Genomic DNA, 16536 nt, shown 5'->3' with positions numbered 1-16536 from the left:
GAGAGGAGCAGCGACCCGCAGCCGACTGCTGTGAGTGTTGTGTGTTCTGTGTGCACTCAAATCAGCTGTGCCCCGAGATTTGTGCGGTTTTCTCTAGATTTTCTTACTAGTTTTCGTTTTGTTTGTTTAATTAATTGCTAGTAACAATGATTAATTGATTTATACACAGAATATTGGGCATTTTACTTAATTATTTATACAGCGCTTTCTCCGAACAATGGACTGACTCTGCTCCTCATTTAAAAGACCAACTTTTATCGTGGGCATACGTCGAAAATAAGACATGAGCATGGCGCTGGTAACAACTGAGACTTTTACACGATGCTTTTACAACAATTTACACTTTCAATCACATGCAATTTGTGTGTGTGTGTGTGTGTGTGTGTGTGTGTGTGTGTCACACAAGACACAAGACTGGCTACTGGTTGCTGGTTACTGGTACGAGGGGGAAATCTAAATCAAATGCATTCGCTTAGGTGCCTAAAATAAACTTATTAATTATTGTTTAATCCCCACATGCTGCTGCCTGGCCTCTACTTGTATGACCGCCAGATCTGCCAAGCGCACAGCGCTGCAGACAGGAAAGTGACGCCACGGTGCAAGTATTTGGTTTTTGAATTGGGCGCAAAGCCCAGGATCACAGGCGAGGATACATCTGTTAGTGGCAGCTTCTCCAGTACGGCATCGTTCTCCACCTGCAGTAGGGAGTCGTTGGTTAGCAATCACTATGATAAATGGACACAAACATCACCTGATATTGACAACAAGGATCCGAGTTCCAGGAAACTGTGTACAGGCCCGTGCAGAAGAGTGAGAGCGCACAGATGGGTGCCGCAACAATGGGCCTGTCGTGCCACAGCAAACTGGCTAGCAGCGAGACAGCTCCGGTGGCCACAGCCGATTTGTGCAGACAATTGCCAACCCAAATCCAGCGACCTGTCAATCATCAGCAAGCAGGGAATGAATCAATGAATGGTTTAAGTTCTTGTTCCATTTGCTCACCTGTTTCGTCGCCGAGGCGAGGCGGCTCGATGATAATAAAGTCTACCTTGGCTTCCAGCGCCTTCTCCAGCTCGGCCTCGAAGCGCTCGTGGGCATTGGAGCTATCGTACACCTCCCGTATGACATGGAATGTCGGCACTTTGCTCGCACTGCAAGTGGAAACAAAACAAGAGAATCAATCACGGTTATCTGCACCCGTGGCCGTGGCCACAGTCGCTGCCAAGGTTAAGGTCGCGGCGTAGGCGCGAGATAGTGCCCGACTGCATCACAGCTGCCGCTCCACAGAAGCCATTGTCCGTTTGGTGCAGATAAATAAAGAAAGCCGCGAAACAAATTGCATAACCAGACCAGGTGCCCTACGATGGATTCCAGAACTCCGTTGCACTCGCTGGCCGTGCAGGCGTCTTGAGTAGTCTTCGGCGCTGACGCCGCGAATGTTATTCGGTAAATACAAACCTTTCTATGCCTCTGCTAACCATTTTGTTGTTAATGTTGTTTTGTTTGTTAATGTTGCATATATAGCAGTTGACAGCGGACTTATCGATGAAATATACTGCACGACCCTAACAAATATACCTTCTCAGTTTAAAAACTAGACCAAAAATATACCGTAATCCTAAATACTTTTCCTCGATTTTGCTATTCCATTCAATATTACCAGCTAGTTAGGATACTCAGCGCTAAAACTATAATTTCATCAAAATCATCAATAAATTTCCCAAAAGATTGGCTACTTTTCATGAATTCTTTTTATTGAATGGTTTACAAAATGAGAATCAAACTAAAAAGGTCAACCAAAAATAAATATCATAAAACGTTACGTGAGTGGGCATGAAAAATGTTACGTCATTTGATCGCTTGTTGCTTTTCAAACGGTAGTATAGTATGGGCATTTGTGCACCCACAAAATATATCTTGATCGTTGAAATGGCTCTCCAAAAGAGGTTGGCTAGTTTTTGCATTGCTTGGAGCCTGAGATTTCCAAAATTTCCTCAATTTGAGGATATCCTCAGGGATATACCCACCTCGATGGACATTTCAAAAACACAAAAAAGCGACTCGATAACTTATTTTGTATATGCCTATCGTTTTAGCATCCCAATTTGACATTCTTATATCCTACTCCAAATTAGTGTGTGAAAAACTTTGATGCGGCTTTAATTATTTACGTATTATTTCATTATTATTTTAATTTAATATCATTAAAGCCTTTGCAAGCATTTGGCCAATCGAATATAAATATGTTTTATTATTTAATGCACAAGTGAGGGAATTTCTGTTTGGCAGATATGGCCACACTTTATACGCATTAAAAAAAAACACCGAAATCGCACAAAATATGGATTTACATCGTTTACCGCTACCTGAACTGCGAGACGACAAACACAGACACAAGCAGTTCAATGGGAATGAAAACAGCAACCGATTCCGACCGCCCAAGTACAAGCCGCGGGTGTCGCAGGGCGGGTACGTGGCCGTGGATAACAACAATCTAAATCGCAGCCAGTCGCTGGGATCCTGCAGTGCCAACAACAGCTCAAACATCGCCCATGCGATATCGTTTCGGGGCGTGGAGTTTCCGGATGCCAACACACTGCCGGCATCGCCGAATGTGCACGATGTCAGCAGCTCGACGGATTTCGACGATCGTAGCCATTTCGAGCTGTGCTTCGAGCGTCTGGCCAAGCTGGGCGAGGGATCGTTCGGGGAAGTGTTTCAGGTGCGAGACCGATCCGACGGCCGGCTGTACGCAGTGAAAATCTCGAAGCAGATGTTCCGCGGCGAGCAGTACAGGGCCGAGCGGCTGGAGGAGGTGCGCAGGTACGAGGAGTTCTCCGACCACGAGAACTGCATCCGATTCATTCGGGCCTGGGAGCAGTACGATCGCCTGTACATGCAGATGGAGTTGTGCCGCGAGAGCCTAGACCAGTATCTGCAGCGCTGCCATCAAATTCCCGAGGAACGCATCTGGCACATCCTGCTGGACCTCCTGCGTGCCCTGAAATCGCTGCACGATCGGAATCTCATCCATTTAGACATTAAGCCGGACAATGTGCTCATCGGCGAGGACGACGAGACGTGCAAGCTGGCTGACTTTGGCCTCGTCATCGATGTGGACAGAGCCAACACCCAGCATGCCACCGAGGGCGATTCACGGTACATGGCCCCCGAGATTCTGCAGGGCCAGTTCTCAAAGGCCGCGGATGTGTTCAGTCTGGGCATCGCCATGCTGGAGTTGGCCTGCTACATGGACCTGCCCTCGAATGGACCGCTCTGGCATGAGCTGCGTCGGGGCATTCTTCCCGAGGACTTCATTGACAGTGAGTAGATCCATTAGAAGATCCACGGTGTTTAAACCATGCTTTTATCTTTGTCCAGAAATCTCAAAGGAGCTGCAGCTGGTCATCAAGTCCATGATGATGCCGGATCCGGCGGATCGGCTTACCACAGATCAACTGCTTTCACACCCCAAGCTCCAGAAAATGCAGAAGAATCGAAAGTCTTTGATAACAGTCGATAAACTGGTATAAAATCGTCTAGAGACTCCCAAAGAAATCTTTTAATTTAATTTGTTATACTCTTCTAGTCGAGGAGCTTCCGCAAGTCGCGTCGCGTTGTCTATGGAAAAGTTTGCAATTGGAAGTCATTTGCTTACCGATGTCTTTTTTACCTGCTGGAGCTCTTGCATCTGTACAAGCCGATCGCTCCCGCGCAGCCCACCATCACGCCTGCACCATCTTCCCCAAGCACATGCCTGGCCGCAGTGCCGCGTCTCGAATATCAGCTGATTGGATCCACGCCCATAGCCAATCGGGATTGCTATGCCTCGGACTTTTTAACCGGCGACGATCCACTGGAGTTGTCGCATCATGGGACGCCGCATGTTATCAATTCCACGCCGCTGAATCACAACCAGTCCAGGAGAAGGTGAGTAGGAGCTTGCTCGTGGAGTGTGATGAATGTTTAGTAAGACTATCCGTACCTTTCAGTTCTCTGGGCAAAACCATTCCGACACTGGAACTCGACAGTCCTTATGCAAATGTTTCGTCGCCAAAAGTATTTGATACATCGTCGTTTCGGCGCAAGAAACTATTTGTGCTGGACTATGACGATGAGTGAAGATCAAAAAGAAGGAAGATCGATGGAAACGCAATGAATTTACGATAAAAAACAATACATATATCAATTCTCTCAACAGGAAATCCAGATACATATGGCAAGAAAATATATCGTTAAATATATTTAGTGTAGTTGTAGACTGTAGTGTTGTACGAAAATCCATAGTTTTAGGCATACAATTGTGTAATGTTAATGCTTCTTTAGAAGAACTTGTTGAACTTGAACATATAATCATGTGATATATATACGAAATGCGATTTGAAAAGTTTAAAAATAATAAATACAAAGGAACGGAGGTGTATAAACCGTATGGGAAAAGTCTGCAGTGTGAGTGAGACAAAGATATGTTCTAGTGTGGCAGCGTAGTCGTTTGCTGGTCTAAGTACCGATAGCAAAAATATATCGTTTATGAAATATCACACTATGCAGCACTGGAGTTCGCACATGTTGCAGCCAGCGAGGTAAACAAATACAAATTATTGAAAATGGCCAGAAAAAAGACCCCCAAGAAAAAAGTTGAAGTTGTTTTTGATGCAGAGAAACGCAAGTAAGTGGAATCAGTTGAAACAACGCAGTGAAAACAATCCTAATGCCGGCTTTCGTAGAGAGTTCTTGACTGGCTTCCGAAAACGGAAGAACGAGCGCCGCACACGCGCCAAGGCAGAGCTGGCGAAGAACCTCAAAGACGAGCGGATACGTATCAGGCAAGAGGTTAAGGAGGGTTTCAAGCATCTGAAGAAGTCCTACGAGCCGCTGAAAGAACTCACTGAGGAGGACAAGGCCGAGGAAAAAAAGCAAGAGACATACGAAGATGACGAAGTTCAGGTTAAAATTGTAGAGCTGACCACCAATGACCTGGCGGCTCAACGAAACATGCTCGGTGCCAACACGGGCGAGGAGAGCGAAGAGGAAGAAAACCAGTCGGAGAGTGAGGAGGAGGATCCAAATCAGCCCGATCGGATACCTGGAATGGACTACGACCCAAATGCGCGCAAAAAACGAAATGCACCTGCTGCAGCGGCATCGGAACCAAAGGCCAAGAAACCCGCCCAACCGGAGGACCCCGACATAAGGAGCAAAAAAGATCTCGACAAGCTGATGAAGACCAAGACACTGAAGAAGATGCACAAGAGCAAAGTGTTCAAGCAGAAGGAGCGCCTGGATAAGCAGGTGAACATGAAGAAGGCCAAGCGGGATCGCAACAGCACCATCAAGAGTGTGCCCAAGCATCAGCGCAAGAAGCTCAAGTACGGTGCGGGCAAACCGACAGTCTACAGCAAGGGCCGCAAATTAAACAAAAAGGATATCCGACGTCAGCGTGGTGGTGACTAAGCCCTAGTAGTTGTGTTCTCTAAAACCTGACGATTGATATTAGTTTTGTTTTGCGGTTTATTTACTATTACACACTAGTTGATCAAATAAACTGTTTTAATTCCTACAATAATTTTTCTAATACGACGCCATCTCCTGCCGTTTTTCCTTGCACACTTTCGTTCATATATATTCATACTTGTATTATATATTTAAATATGTACCTATAATTTATGTCCAACATGCGTAGATTTTGAGGGGTTTATTAACATTGGTGGTAGTGCGGCGCTCATCAAACGTTCGTAGTGTCCGCTGTTCTGCTTTGCTCTTTCAAAAGTATAAATAAAAGGGCGCGCCATTAAAATTACAATCAAGTTTCACTGTGGTTTTAATCTAAACGCTCATTGTTTTTGTTATTCTATGTACAATTGGGGTTGGTTTTTAGTCTCTTAAAATTATATTGGTTTGCTGTTTATTCCATCATCATCTGCAGCTCGTTTATATCGTAGTATTTAAGTGGTTTTGTTTTTGTGTTTGTTTTGCTTTAATTTGGTTAGGGCTGGCTGGGCTAGCCTTTCCTTTTTGTTATAAATATTTTGCGATAATTTTCTTAAGATGCTGCTGCTGCATATGCCGAACGATAATCTTTCAGAACACAATAAATATATTTATATATAAAATGCCATACGAAGGGGATATCTCGCAATTCTCTTTTCTCTTATAACATAATCATACGACTGGCTTAGTGGGTAGGGGTTTGGGGGCGCTTTCTATGTGGGTAGGGGGGTGGTGGCGCAACAGTTATGCTCTAGCTTATAGCTTACAAGTCCTACTCCTAAAACATGTTCAATCAGCAGTTAAAAAACGTTTAAAAAACTCATCCGAACTCGCAATCGAAATCCAATAACAAATGCACAGGCTCCAGTCGCACCTGCATCCTCATCCGCCACAAGTGGCAGTTAGGAGGAGGACTGCTGCGGCTGCTGCTGCTGCTGTCCCGTCGTCTGGCGACGATTGTAGCCGCCACCGGCGGCCAGATGGCGCTGCAGGCCCCGCTGCTGCTGGAACTTTGCGCTGCCAGGTCCACTAAACCGATGGAATTTGAACTTGTTGCGTTGCTGGAAATTGTGTCGATAGCTCTGATTGTGGTAACGCGGATTGCTGCCACCACCACCGCCGCCGCCGCCATTGCTGGACTTGTGCCAGCGCTTTTGGCTCTCCATCTCCTGGAATGGATTGTAGCCGGGCGTGCTGCTGTTGCTGGCCTTTACCGTGGCGGACTTCACCTTGCGCTGACGTCCACGATCCATTTCGTTCTCCTCCTCATCTTCGTGGTCGCGCTGCCTCTGCTCTCGCGCCTCCGCCACCAGCTATCCAAGTGAAACGAAAAAAAAAGGAATCAAAATTAAGTTAATAATTACTTCTTCGCTTCGCGGATGAGGGCAGAACAGGCTGTAATGAAGCTTATGCAGATGAGTCAGCCACGCCACAACGTTAACAAGAACAATGGAAATGGGATTCAAGTAGCAGTAAATGGCTTAAAGTTCAAAGTTTATTTGGCAAAACGGTAACGGGCACGATTAAATTTATGGCAAAAGAAACTGAGGCTCTGGATTTAAGGAGGAACAGGACACAACAGCAGTCAAATCATAAGCTTCATTGCACACACCACAAACACACACAAACACCAAAGGGAGATTTAAGGGACTGGGAATTGCTTTGGGTGAATTACCTAAGCTCTCGGCCGCAGCTCTCTGGCACAGGCACAGGCACAGGCAACGTTCTACGTTCTAGAACCCATTTGCGGGGTAGCGCATTGAAGATCTGGATAGGATAACTTCAAAGCAATCACGGACTATACATTTTCGTATTTGTATTGAGAAGGATTTGCCGCGCCTCCTACCGGTGGGTATCCGGTTCGGTTGCGCCAGCGACTGTCGTTGCCATTGCCATTGCCATGCTACTGCCACTGCTACTGCTACTGCCACTGCCACTGCCACTGATACTGATACTGATGTTGACTGCTGATGCGACGACGCCTTCGTTGCCGCCGCTACCATCTGCATCCACATCCACATGACCGTGACCAGCTATCCGTTTCGCACAAACCAACACAAAAGTCTAAATAAATCGGGGGGATATACAAAACGGTGTGGTAACAAATGGAAAGCAAAATTACAAACGAGATTTTCGGTTTTATTAGATATGCAAACGACACACATCAATAGCAAAAGTGATAAATGCATGCAGGAAAGAGAGAAAATGGGAGAGAGAAAAATCAAATCAGAAGGGACACCACGAGAGATTACGTTTTCTGGGATTTTGTATATAGGATCTGTTAGTAGGGTTGGTTAGTAGATGATTTAGGTATAGCCATAGAGCCGCTCAGTTCTAAAAAAATTCTTATTTTTATCACTCACCTCCTTGTCCAGTTCCGCTGGCTTGCCGTTCCAACTGAGCACGGAGGTGGAGCCGTAGCCGCGATGCGTCTGCTTCAGCAGCTCGTTGACGACATTCCCATTGGTTGCCGCCTCGCTCTGGTAGCCATTGCCCACGCGTGACAGATGCGTCTTGACAGCGGTGCCATTGAGCAGCTTCTGCCGCTTGGCGCCAGTGGATGCGGGCGACTCTGCGGGTGACTTGGCAAAGGGATTGCGATGGTTTTTAGCTGGCGTTGGCGTTGACACCACCTGCTCCTCCTCATCATCGTCATCATCATCGTCTTCATCCTCATCTTTGTTATCATCGTTGCGAGTGACCTTCCAGATGCCCGTCTTTGATTTAATGACAGCCGGCGAGGGTGGCGTCTTGGGTGAAGGCGGGGCTTTGTTTTGTGACAACGATTGTGACTGTTTCTGTGGCTGCCAGCCGTTGGTGAGCTTATTGTTCTCCGCGTCTTCCTCATCATCATCATCATCGCTATCCTCATCGTCGGCTGGCGATGTTGGCTTGTGTTTGCTTTGATAGTTGTTGAGGCTCTTGAATATCTCGTCTATCGCATCAGTCTTTTGTTTGCTGTTGCTGCTGTTAACGTTTACCAACGAAGCGGCGGGCGCTGACGCGGAGGCCAAGGCTGAGGAGGATGTAGGCAGAACAGACTTGGCCTTGCCCAAGCCATTTCCATTCGTAAGGCTGCCTCCGTTCGTCTTGGCATGACCATTGATCTTGCCCGACTCTCTGTCCGAGTCGCTAGAATCTGAATCACTGCGACGTTTTCGTGGATTCGGCACTGGCTCATCCTCCTCGGAGGCAGACTCGTACGGCACCAGACTCTTGAGTGGCGTCTTGACTGGACTCTTCACGAGGTTCGCCCTGACTGGGACCTTTAACGGAGTCTTTGGCTTGTCGCTGCTGATGCTGATGCTATCCTCCAACATCTTGGGCATGCTGGGCAGCTGTGCCGTCGGCCTGGCCTTTGCCGTCGCTTCGTCTTCGCTGTCCTCTTCTTCGGAGGATATTGGCAGATAATTTTGCTGGTGCTGGTTCTGGTGCTGTTGTTGTTGTTGTTGGCTCACCACCAATTTGTTGTGGTTGCTATTGCTGGCGGAGAGGGAGGAACTTTTGTTACCATTTGCAGTTGTAGCTGGAGAAGCTTCGCCTTTATTGTATGAGCCAGCCAGTGGAGACTTCGCGTGGGCAGACTCCTGAAACTTTCCAGTCCCCACTTGGAGACCGTTCTGCTGTTGCTGTTGTTGCTGCTGCTGATGCTGCTGCTTGAACTGAATGGCAGTCTTCTGGGCATTTGGACTGCTGGCATGACCATTGCTATACCCATTGATACCGCCAGGCGGCAGCTGGGGGCCAATGAAACGTGTGTGCGTGGGTGTGGATGAGGAGACTGTGGCCGGGACGGCCACTGGTCCATGGCCATTGGTCAGCCGCATGCCATTGCTCTTGAGCGGCGTGCTCTGGGACAGGTCCAGCTCGTAGAACATGATGTAGGCGTTGGTGTTGCACACACTTTGCATGGCAATGGGGCGCACGTAGCTGTCATCGAAGTTGTAGTAGCTGCCCGGCTCGGTCAGACCGATGGCCGTGTAGTGGCCGCAATGCTGCGAAACTCCCAGATGGGTGACCATGGAGACGAGGCGGTAGGTGAGTGGCTGGGCGGCAGCCGCCGGCGAGCGGGCAGCAAACCTACTCAGGTCAATGCGTGGCTTGAAGCTGATCGTCTTGGTCAGCTTGTTGCCAATCATCGAGAAGCGCTTCAGCTGAATGCACAGCGTGATGGGTGCCCGCTCCAGGCTGAACTGTTTGGTGGCCGAAACCTGCGAATGGATAAGAGATTGGATTAGCAATCAACCTCGTGCATGAGTACACCTCTGCCTCACCTTCTTTTTGCAGCCCTCACACTTGTACCCCATGTCCTCGAGTCGCTCCCTGGAGAAGTAACCGTCGAACGCCTCCTCGAGCGTGTCCGACTTGCGTATGTCGAGCAGCAGGTCCTGGAAGTGCTGGAAGGTGATCGAGACGTGGCTGCAGCTGAGGCATCGCACCTCGCTTCGGAGATAGCCACCGAATATCTGATTTAGTGGCGTTGTCTCCTTCACCAGCTGGTCGAGCTCCTTGAAGTTGCGGAAACGCATCAAGTACGCCTTCTCCATGGCCTCGACTAGGAAGCGCAGGAACTCGTGTGCATCCTCCTGCCGCCCCACTACCATGTGCTTGCAGATCTGCTTGAGCTTCGAGTAGATGTGGAACGGCCGCATGGCCGACTGATTCGACTGTGTCGCCTGCAGCGTCTTGGCCATGGCGCAGATTATGCAACCGCCATTGGACTCGGTGATGTTGCAGTTCTCCAGATGGGCCTGCTCCGAGTAGAGCCAGTTGGCCAATGCGGGTATGTGGAAGAGGGCCTGCAGCGTGGAGTTGAGGTAGCAGGTGTTGCCCACATTTATCATGCCCGTGCCGACCTGCCACTTGCGCTCCGATTGCTTCCACCCGATCCTGATGTTCTCCCGGGGATACAGGACACGCTTCGGTTTGGGCAGCTCGTTGGGATTCGGACCCGATTGATTGGACTCTGACTGGGACTGCGACTGCTTGCGATGACCATTATTGCCGTTATTTTCTGTAAAAAAATCAGCAAATTGATTGAGCACACGCCAGAGAACGAAGAAAATTGGCACGAGGAGCAGTTTGTAGAGCAGCCACAGGCCAAAACTGTCCACAATTATCACAGTCATAATGCATTGAGCACTCTCCTCATTCAAGATTCTTTACTCGTTCCGCGCTTGCTTGTTACTAAAATTAAAGCGAACAAAAAGGGGAGACCAGCAGCCCCACCGCCAATCGCATGGTGGGGGGCGAACTCTCGCTCATTGTGGAAACTGCTGACACACACTCGCAACACGAACACACACACCACTCACACACACATTTGGTCACCTGTGTGGTGTGCCATGGTTGATAACAGCGAGCGAGTGTCAGCATTTCGCCTCTCGTTAGAGAAGCAGACACTGCGTCGACGCGGACACTAGTGCCATCCCGTTCTGGCCTATGCACATCGAATGCCACGAGCACGAGTGTTGCCAACTCAATTTTTGGCGCGACTTGACAGTGGATGTTGTAGTCACGGAACGGCAGTGCTCCGCTCCCCTTTGTGTTTGTTGGCCAGGCTGAGGCATTGACCAGACCCAGACCAGACCTCATCTTATTACAGCGTCGCCTTGTGTTGGCTTTGTATCAACTTCCTGCTTGAGGCAGCTGAGCGAACGCCAGTCAGCACTTATGTGGGTGTGGGTATGTGTGCGTGTAAGAGATACGAGAGAAGAGTGATTCACGCATTTCGCAAACTGCTTTTTTACTTTTCTTCCATTCATTCAAATACTCAACGCAATTGAAATGAAGAAATAAGCGCCGCATTTGCCAAAAATAAAGAAAAAAATAAAAGTACTAATACTAGCACAAAATCAGCCCATGTGTGTGTGCAAAAGAGAGGGGGCCGCCACCTCGTGCGGATGTTTGCCTCGACGGCAGCACGTTTTTTTTGTATTCTCATGTTTGTCAACCTTTAGCGGCCGATCCGGCGATTCAGAACTAGCGTAGTAAGCTCTCTCTTGCGCTCCCCTCTCCTTGCTGACTGCCTGTCCAACTCACTCTTTGCGGTGTTGTACTTGTTTTGCTTTTTCACATTTCTTTTTACACTGTTTACACGTACACCACCCAATCGCAATCTCTCTCCCACACTCTCTCTCACACCCACACACACAAACACAAATGTATACGCACGCAACAAAAAGTACAGGTATGCTGCTTGCGTTGGCCGCTCCGCCGGCGCCGCTGTCGGCAAACTGCAGCAAAGCCAAGAAAGATTGTAAAAATTAAAGCGGAAAAACCACACACACGTGATTCCTCTGACCTGGCCATAGTTTTGGCTAAAATAAACATAAAATATATGTATGTACATATGCATGTATTTCTGCGTATGTTTGTCTCCGTCTGCCAAAGCAAGAGACGCACATGGAAAATTTTTTAAATTGCGACACAAAGAAGCACAAGAGAGAGACGGTTACTGAGAAAATCAACTACTAAGCTAAGCGATTGGGGCAACTTCTCTGCCTCCTTCTCTTCATCGTCTTCAATGCTACTCACCGTGTCCATTTGCTCCCACAACTTTGCTGTTGCCAAAGTTGCTCCCGTTGCAGCTGCTGTGGTTGTTGCTGTTGCTGGGTTGCTTGATGACGATGTACTTGTTCTTCAGCTGTTCCAGCACCGTCTCTTGGTAGCTGGGTACCTCCTCGTATTCAATTTTGGACATCAAAATCCGCTTTGCATATGCACTGACAGCAATCTGATTATGGATTTCAGAGTCTGAATCGCCGCCGCCCCTGCCGGTCTTTATAGCCTCGTCAGCAGCCCTGCTGCCGTTCCCGACGCCAAGCGATTCGCGGAGCGCAGCGTTGACGACATTCGCCGTTTCGCATACAGCCATTGAAACGGGCATGGCGATGCTCCTGCTGCTCGTGGGTGTTTGTGGAGGAATTTTGAAGAATATCTGCTATCGCTTCCTGGGACAACTCAAAGTCGCTACGGTTACGGGTGATAACCAAGAATAAGGCTGAGAATAATGGGGGCGGCGGTGGGGAGGTGTGAAATGAACAGCATCCGCCTTTTCTATGGCTGCTGCCTCTGGTGATGCTGTCGGCTTCGGTTAGCTGCGGCACATTTGAGATCCTTGCAGATCCTCCGCCACGATAGTCCAGCCCCCTGTCTCGTCTCCGACCGCGACACGTCCTTCACAGAGGTTCGTTGCCGCGCTGCCACAATCGCTACCACTTTTCTGGTTCTCTCTTTGCCTTGCTTCTCACCGACTGCGGACGACCGACACACGCACACTAGCACACACACTCCGACACTCTTTCTAGGGCTTTAGGAAAGAAGTTCCGCTTCGATCTAGGCGGATTTTAAACAAAACTCGTTCCGGCTTGACATTTTCAATAAAATTGGAAATTTTTCAACAATAGTTCGAGCACATTTTGAAACGAAAAGTTGCCTTTTAAAAATAATGACGATTCCTTCCCCTCGTGTTTCTTCCGACCAGTGTGACTGCTAATTTATCGACAAAATTCCGGCTCACCCTCAAAATTATACCGAAATATACATTTGCACTTCTAAAATACTGCGAGGAAAACAATATTCCACAATTTTGATATTCGATTTAATATTACTAACTAACTTGAACTTTTAGCACAAAACAAATAATTTTATTTAATTGATGAATCAATTTTCTACATGGTTGTTGAAATTTAAGGACTTTATTTGATGGGATGGTTTTTAAAAAAGGGTGTGAGCCAAAAAGTTATATAGCAATGTTAATTTAGGTGAATAGTATCTACGTGGTAACTACACGTTTGCTACTTATTTGTGGAGTATGACTATTTCCTATGAAAGCTGTTCAAATTCTGATCTACAAGCTATTTTGAAGTAATAATGACTTATTTCCAGATTGACATGCTTCGATTGGATGAAAAGCGCTATTTGTTTTTTCCTTTTCTTCGGCTTTCTTACGGTTTATTTTCAATATGAAACGGTATATTTCGGTATATTATTGTGTGTTTTGTGGGTGGGGGGGATTATTTTAACGATAAGTGATAACATAATTTAAACGAAACTTGACAGACAAATTGTGATGGCATCCACGGGCTTGCTGGTAGTCTCCAACATTAAGCACCTGGGAAAATCCCTGCGTAGCATTGAGAAATATGTCAGCTCACTGTACATACACCTGAATGTGGCAGGGTCAACGTCCAACTCATCGGCTGCTGCTCCGCCCGTTTGGGGTCGTTTGATTTCTCAGTTGTATGCCAACAGCAGCAGTTATGTGGGCAATCAGATCGATCTTCGGGTGCTTGTGTCGCCCCTGAGACCAGGCGTTGACGGACCCCTAAAGTTGCGCAAGCCCGTGGACATGATTTTCTCGGATGCCCACCATCCGGAGCTGTGTGACAGGCTGCGGGCTGCCCTGAACATTAGCCAGCCTACTATCTTCCTGGAGGACAGCAGTTCATCGGACCTGAGCCCGCAGAAGGACAGCACGGAGTCGCACAAAATGTATCCCTCGGTGGTGCTGGGGGGAACCTTCGATCGCATCCATCTCGGCCACAAGATATTCCTCACGCAGGCGGTGCTGCGCACTTGCAAGCGTCTGGTGGTAGGCGTCACCACAGCCGCCATGACAAAGTGTAAGTTTTGAATGAGTCGGCAATAGTTTCTTATCTCACACTCACCTTCAGCGAAGACTTTGCCTGATCTGATATTACCCGTGGAGGAGCGAATCGCGCAGTTGCGGGAGTTCCTCACGGACATTGACAGCACACTGCAGTACGAGATTGTGCCCATCGATGACCCCTTCGGGCCGACGCAGCATGATCCGGACTTGGACATGATCGTGGTCAGCGCCGAGACTCTGCGCGGCGGTCAAAAGGTCAACGAACTACGCTCCGGCAAGCAGCTCCGTGAGCTGGACATCTTTGTCATTGACATCGTGGAGAGCAATGTCCACGATGGCATTCACGAAACGAAGATCAGCTCCAGCAATACGCGCATCGATCTGCTGGGCTCGCGCTGGCGAAAGCCAGAACCACGCCCTCAGCTGCCTGCTCGGCCGTACATCATCGGCCTGAGCGGAGGCATCGCCTCTGGCAAGAGCAAGATGGCCGAAAGGCTGAGCAAAATGGGCGCCCATGTCATAGACTGCGACAAGGTGGCCCACGATGTGTACGAGCCGGGTCAGGTGTGCTACAAGCTGATCGTGCAACACTTTGGGAAGGGAATTCTCTCTGCCGATGGTCGTATCGATCGCACCAAGCTGGGTCCCCTGGTCTTTGGCAATCCCCAAGAGCTGCAGGCGCTCAATGGCATTGTGTGGCCGCAGCTGATAGAGGAGGTCAACAGGCGGCTGGAGGCCTTGAGAGCTGGCACCGTGGTGCCCAAGGTGGTGGTGCTGGAGGCAGCGGTGCTGCTGCGCGCTGGCTGGGAGAGCAACTGCCACGAGGTGTGGTCCATGATAGTGCCGCCAGAGGAGGCCGTGAAGCGGGTGATGAAACGCAATAGCCTCAGCGAGGAGGAGGCCAGAAAGCGGCTGTCCAGCCAGATGCCAAACCATGAAATTGTGGCCAAGTCCCATGTGATCTTCAGCTCGCAGTGGGACTTTGACTTTACCCAAAAGCAGGCGGATCGAACCTGGAAGATGCTCAACAGTGAGCTGGACTCGCATCACAGCAGCAGCCTTTAAATTTGTGACTACTTCAGGGGATATATTGTGGGATGTGGAATTGATTAATTGTTAAATCGTTTTTATATGATTCTTTATGCATTTTTGATGTACATTGCTTAGTTGTAAGTCGAAAGTTTAAAAAGAAATGCCGCAAAAACATTGGAAAAACGTTAAATTTAGGCAGGGGCGGACTGTCCTAGTGGCTTTCGCCCTTCTTGCCGGCGACACGCTTGAAGTCGTTCATCTTTGTTGTCATGATTGGGGAGCCGATGAAGCCAATATAATCGATCTGTGTCACATCGCCGCCCGACTGGTTGTTCTTCACGAAGATTTGTATGTTTTGTACATTCTGGAATTTCACATAGCGCAGATTGACTGGTGCGCCATTCTCCAGCTCCTTCTCGGCCAAGCTAGCAATGGGAGAGGAGACATTAAAATAAAGCACAGATGGGAGTTGCCTGCGCGCTTACGTTAGATCTTGAACGCTGCTCATGGACTCGGCCATGTCAAAGTCAATGGTACGCGGCTGATTGATGAACAACTTCACATCCTTGGGACCCAGCTGCGACGGAGCCTTGAACTTTAACGAATGAATCTTGACGGCCTGGTTGAAAGTGATGGATAGGATGAGCTGCTCATCGCAGTCGGACTGCAAGTAGCCGCCGGCTGAGGCCAGCGCGTGCTTGAGATTGTGATCGTCGGCCTCATTCAGGCATTCGCACTCCTGCTTCGAAATGAATGTATTGAGCTCCATCTGTTCAGGTAAAGCGTTTTGTTAATTTTTATTTCATTTGCTGTGCGTATTTGGATGCTCTTACCAGTCCCTGGCCATAGTCTTCGCCGGCCTCTTCGCCGCTGCTGGTGCCAATATGTTCCTGAATCTTGGCCTCCAGTCCGTTGACATCTGCGCCCTGAATTCGATCGATTTTGGTCCTGTTTCTGTAGAATATGAATGTGGGCATGGCCGAGACACCTTGGCCGGCGGCCGTGTCTTGGCACTTGTCCACATCCACCTTCAGGAAGATGGCATTTGGATACTTATTGGGGAACAGCTCGAAAATCGGTGCAATTCTTTGGCATGGACCGCACCATGTGGCCGTGAAGTCAACCACCACCAGGCGGACCCCAGCCTGGGCCAATTCAGCTTGGAATTGTGATTCGTCGTTAATAACGCGAACTGCCATCTTAATAATTAATTATTTGCAAAAATTGGAAAACCGACAAAAACAAAAAGATGACTGGCATCTAAGGAAACTCTGACCCCTAGTCAACACTGGTTTTTGCAGTGCTGTGCACGACACATTTGTGTGTTCAAGTGATGGCAAGTAAGCTATTTTTTTTAACTAGGACTTGTGGAAATGTGTGTTAAATTACCATTACCAAAA

General features: G+C 48.4%; 6 protein-coding genes across 8 annotated transcripts; 3 read left to right on the top strand and 3 right to left on the bottom strand.

Moving 5' to 3' along the window:
• Positions 1 to 118: 118 nt before the first annotated feature.
• On the bottom strand, positions 119 to 1547 carry LOC117587372 (transmembrane protein 11 homolog, mitochondrial). The gene is made up of 4 exons (XM_034278020.1): positions 1459 to 1547; positions 1003 to 1151; positions 752 to 936; positions 119 to 695 (listed from the first exon to the last, which is right to left on the bottom strand). The coding sequence occupies exons 1-4, from the start codon at positions 1479 to 1481 to the stop codon at positions 534 to 536; spliced, it is 519 nt and encodes a 172-aa protein (XP_034133911.1). The 5' UTR covers positions 1482 to 1547; the 3' UTR covers positions 119 to 533.
• Positions 1548 to 2294: 747 nt separating this feature from the next.
• Positions 2295 to 4432, top strand: LOC117587367 (membrane-associated tyrosine- and threonine-specific cdc2-inhibitory kinase). The gene is made up of 4 exons (XM_034278012.1): positions 2295 to 3323; positions 3382 to 3527; positions 3590 to 3930; positions 3993 to 4432. The coding sequence occupies exons 1-4, from the start codon at positions 2342 to 2344 to the stop codon at positions 4120 to 4122; spliced, it is 1599 nt and encodes a 532-aa protein (XP_034133903.1). The 5' UTR covers positions 2295 to 2341; the 3' UTR covers positions 4123 to 4432.
• Positions 4433 to 4545: 113 nt separating this feature from the next.
• Positions 4546 to 5563, top strand: LOC117587371 (nucleolar protein 12). Its single transcript, XM_034278019.1, has 2 exons — positions 4546 to 4669; positions 4728 to 5563. Exons 1-2 carry the CDS (start codon positions 4608 to 4610, stop codon positions 5452 to 5454), a joined length of 789 nt encoding a protein of 262 aa, XP_034133910.1. The 5' UTR covers positions 4546 to 4607; the 3' UTR covers positions 5455 to 5563.
• A 228-nt stretch (positions 5564 to 5791) lies between these two features.
• On the bottom strand, positions 5792 to 12985 carry LOC117587366 (ubiquitin carboxyl-terminal hydrolase 36). Of its 3 annotated transcripts, XR_004574056.1 has the most exons (5): positions 12028 to 12985; positions 9765 to 10504; positions 7854 to 9701; positions 7166 to 7554; positions 6677 to 6803 (listed from the first exon to the last, which is right to left on the bottom strand). XR_004574056.1 is itself a non-coding variant. In XM_034278010.1 (4 exons), the coding sequence occupies exons 1-4, from the start codon at positions 12377 to 12379 to the stop codon at positions 6393 to 6395; spliced, it is 3351 nt and encodes a 1116-aa protein (XP_034133901.1). In that variant the 5' UTR covers positions 12380 to 12984; the 3' UTR covers positions 5792 to 6392. The 3 variants fall into 3 exon arrangements, 2 of the variants coding, with proteins under 2 accessions (XP_034133901.1, XP_034133902.1); XM_034278010.1 differs by lacking the exon at positions 7166 to 7554 and having other exon boundaries at positions 5792 to 6803; positions 12028 to 12984; XM_034278011.1 differs by lacking the exons at positions 6677 to 6803; positions 7166 to 7554 and adding an exon at positions 7724 to 7768 and having other exon boundaries at positions 12028 to 12984.
• Positions 12986 to 13529: 544 nt separating this feature from the next.
• LOC117586896 (bifunctional coenzyme A synthase) lies at positions 13530 to 15310 on the top strand. Its single transcript, XM_034277240.1, has 2 exons — positions 13530 to 14117; positions 14169 to 15310. The coding sequence occupies exons 1-2, from the start codon at positions 13565 to 13567 to the stop codon at positions 15167 to 15169; spliced, it is 1554 nt and encodes a 517-aa protein (XP_034133131.1). The 5' UTR covers positions 13530 to 13564; the 3' UTR covers positions 15170 to 15310.
• On the bottom strand, positions 15226 to 16421 carry LOC117586900 (thioredoxin-like protein 1). The gene is made up of 3 exons (XM_034277244.1): positions 15970 to 16421; positions 15622 to 15905; positions 15226 to 15561 (listed from the first exon to the last, which is right to left on the bottom strand). Exons 1-3 carry the CDS (start codon positions 16333 to 16335, stop codon positions 15348 to 15350), a joined length of 864 nt encoding a protein of 287 aa, XP_034133135.1. The 5' UTR covers positions 16336 to 16421; the 3' UTR covers positions 15226 to 15347.
• Positions 16422 to 16536: the final 115 nt, after the last annotated feature.

Source organism: Drosophila guanche, unplaced genomic scaffold (assembly GCF_900245975.1).
Source record: "Drosophila guanche unplaced genomic scaffold, DGUA_6, whole genome shotgun sequence".
Lineage (NCBI taxonomy): Eukaryota > Metazoa > Arthropoda > Insecta > Diptera > Drosophilidae > Drosophila > Drosophila guanche.
The sequence above is the reverse complement of the archived record's forward strand: the minus strand, read 5'-3'. Positions and strand labels throughout refer to the sequence as shown.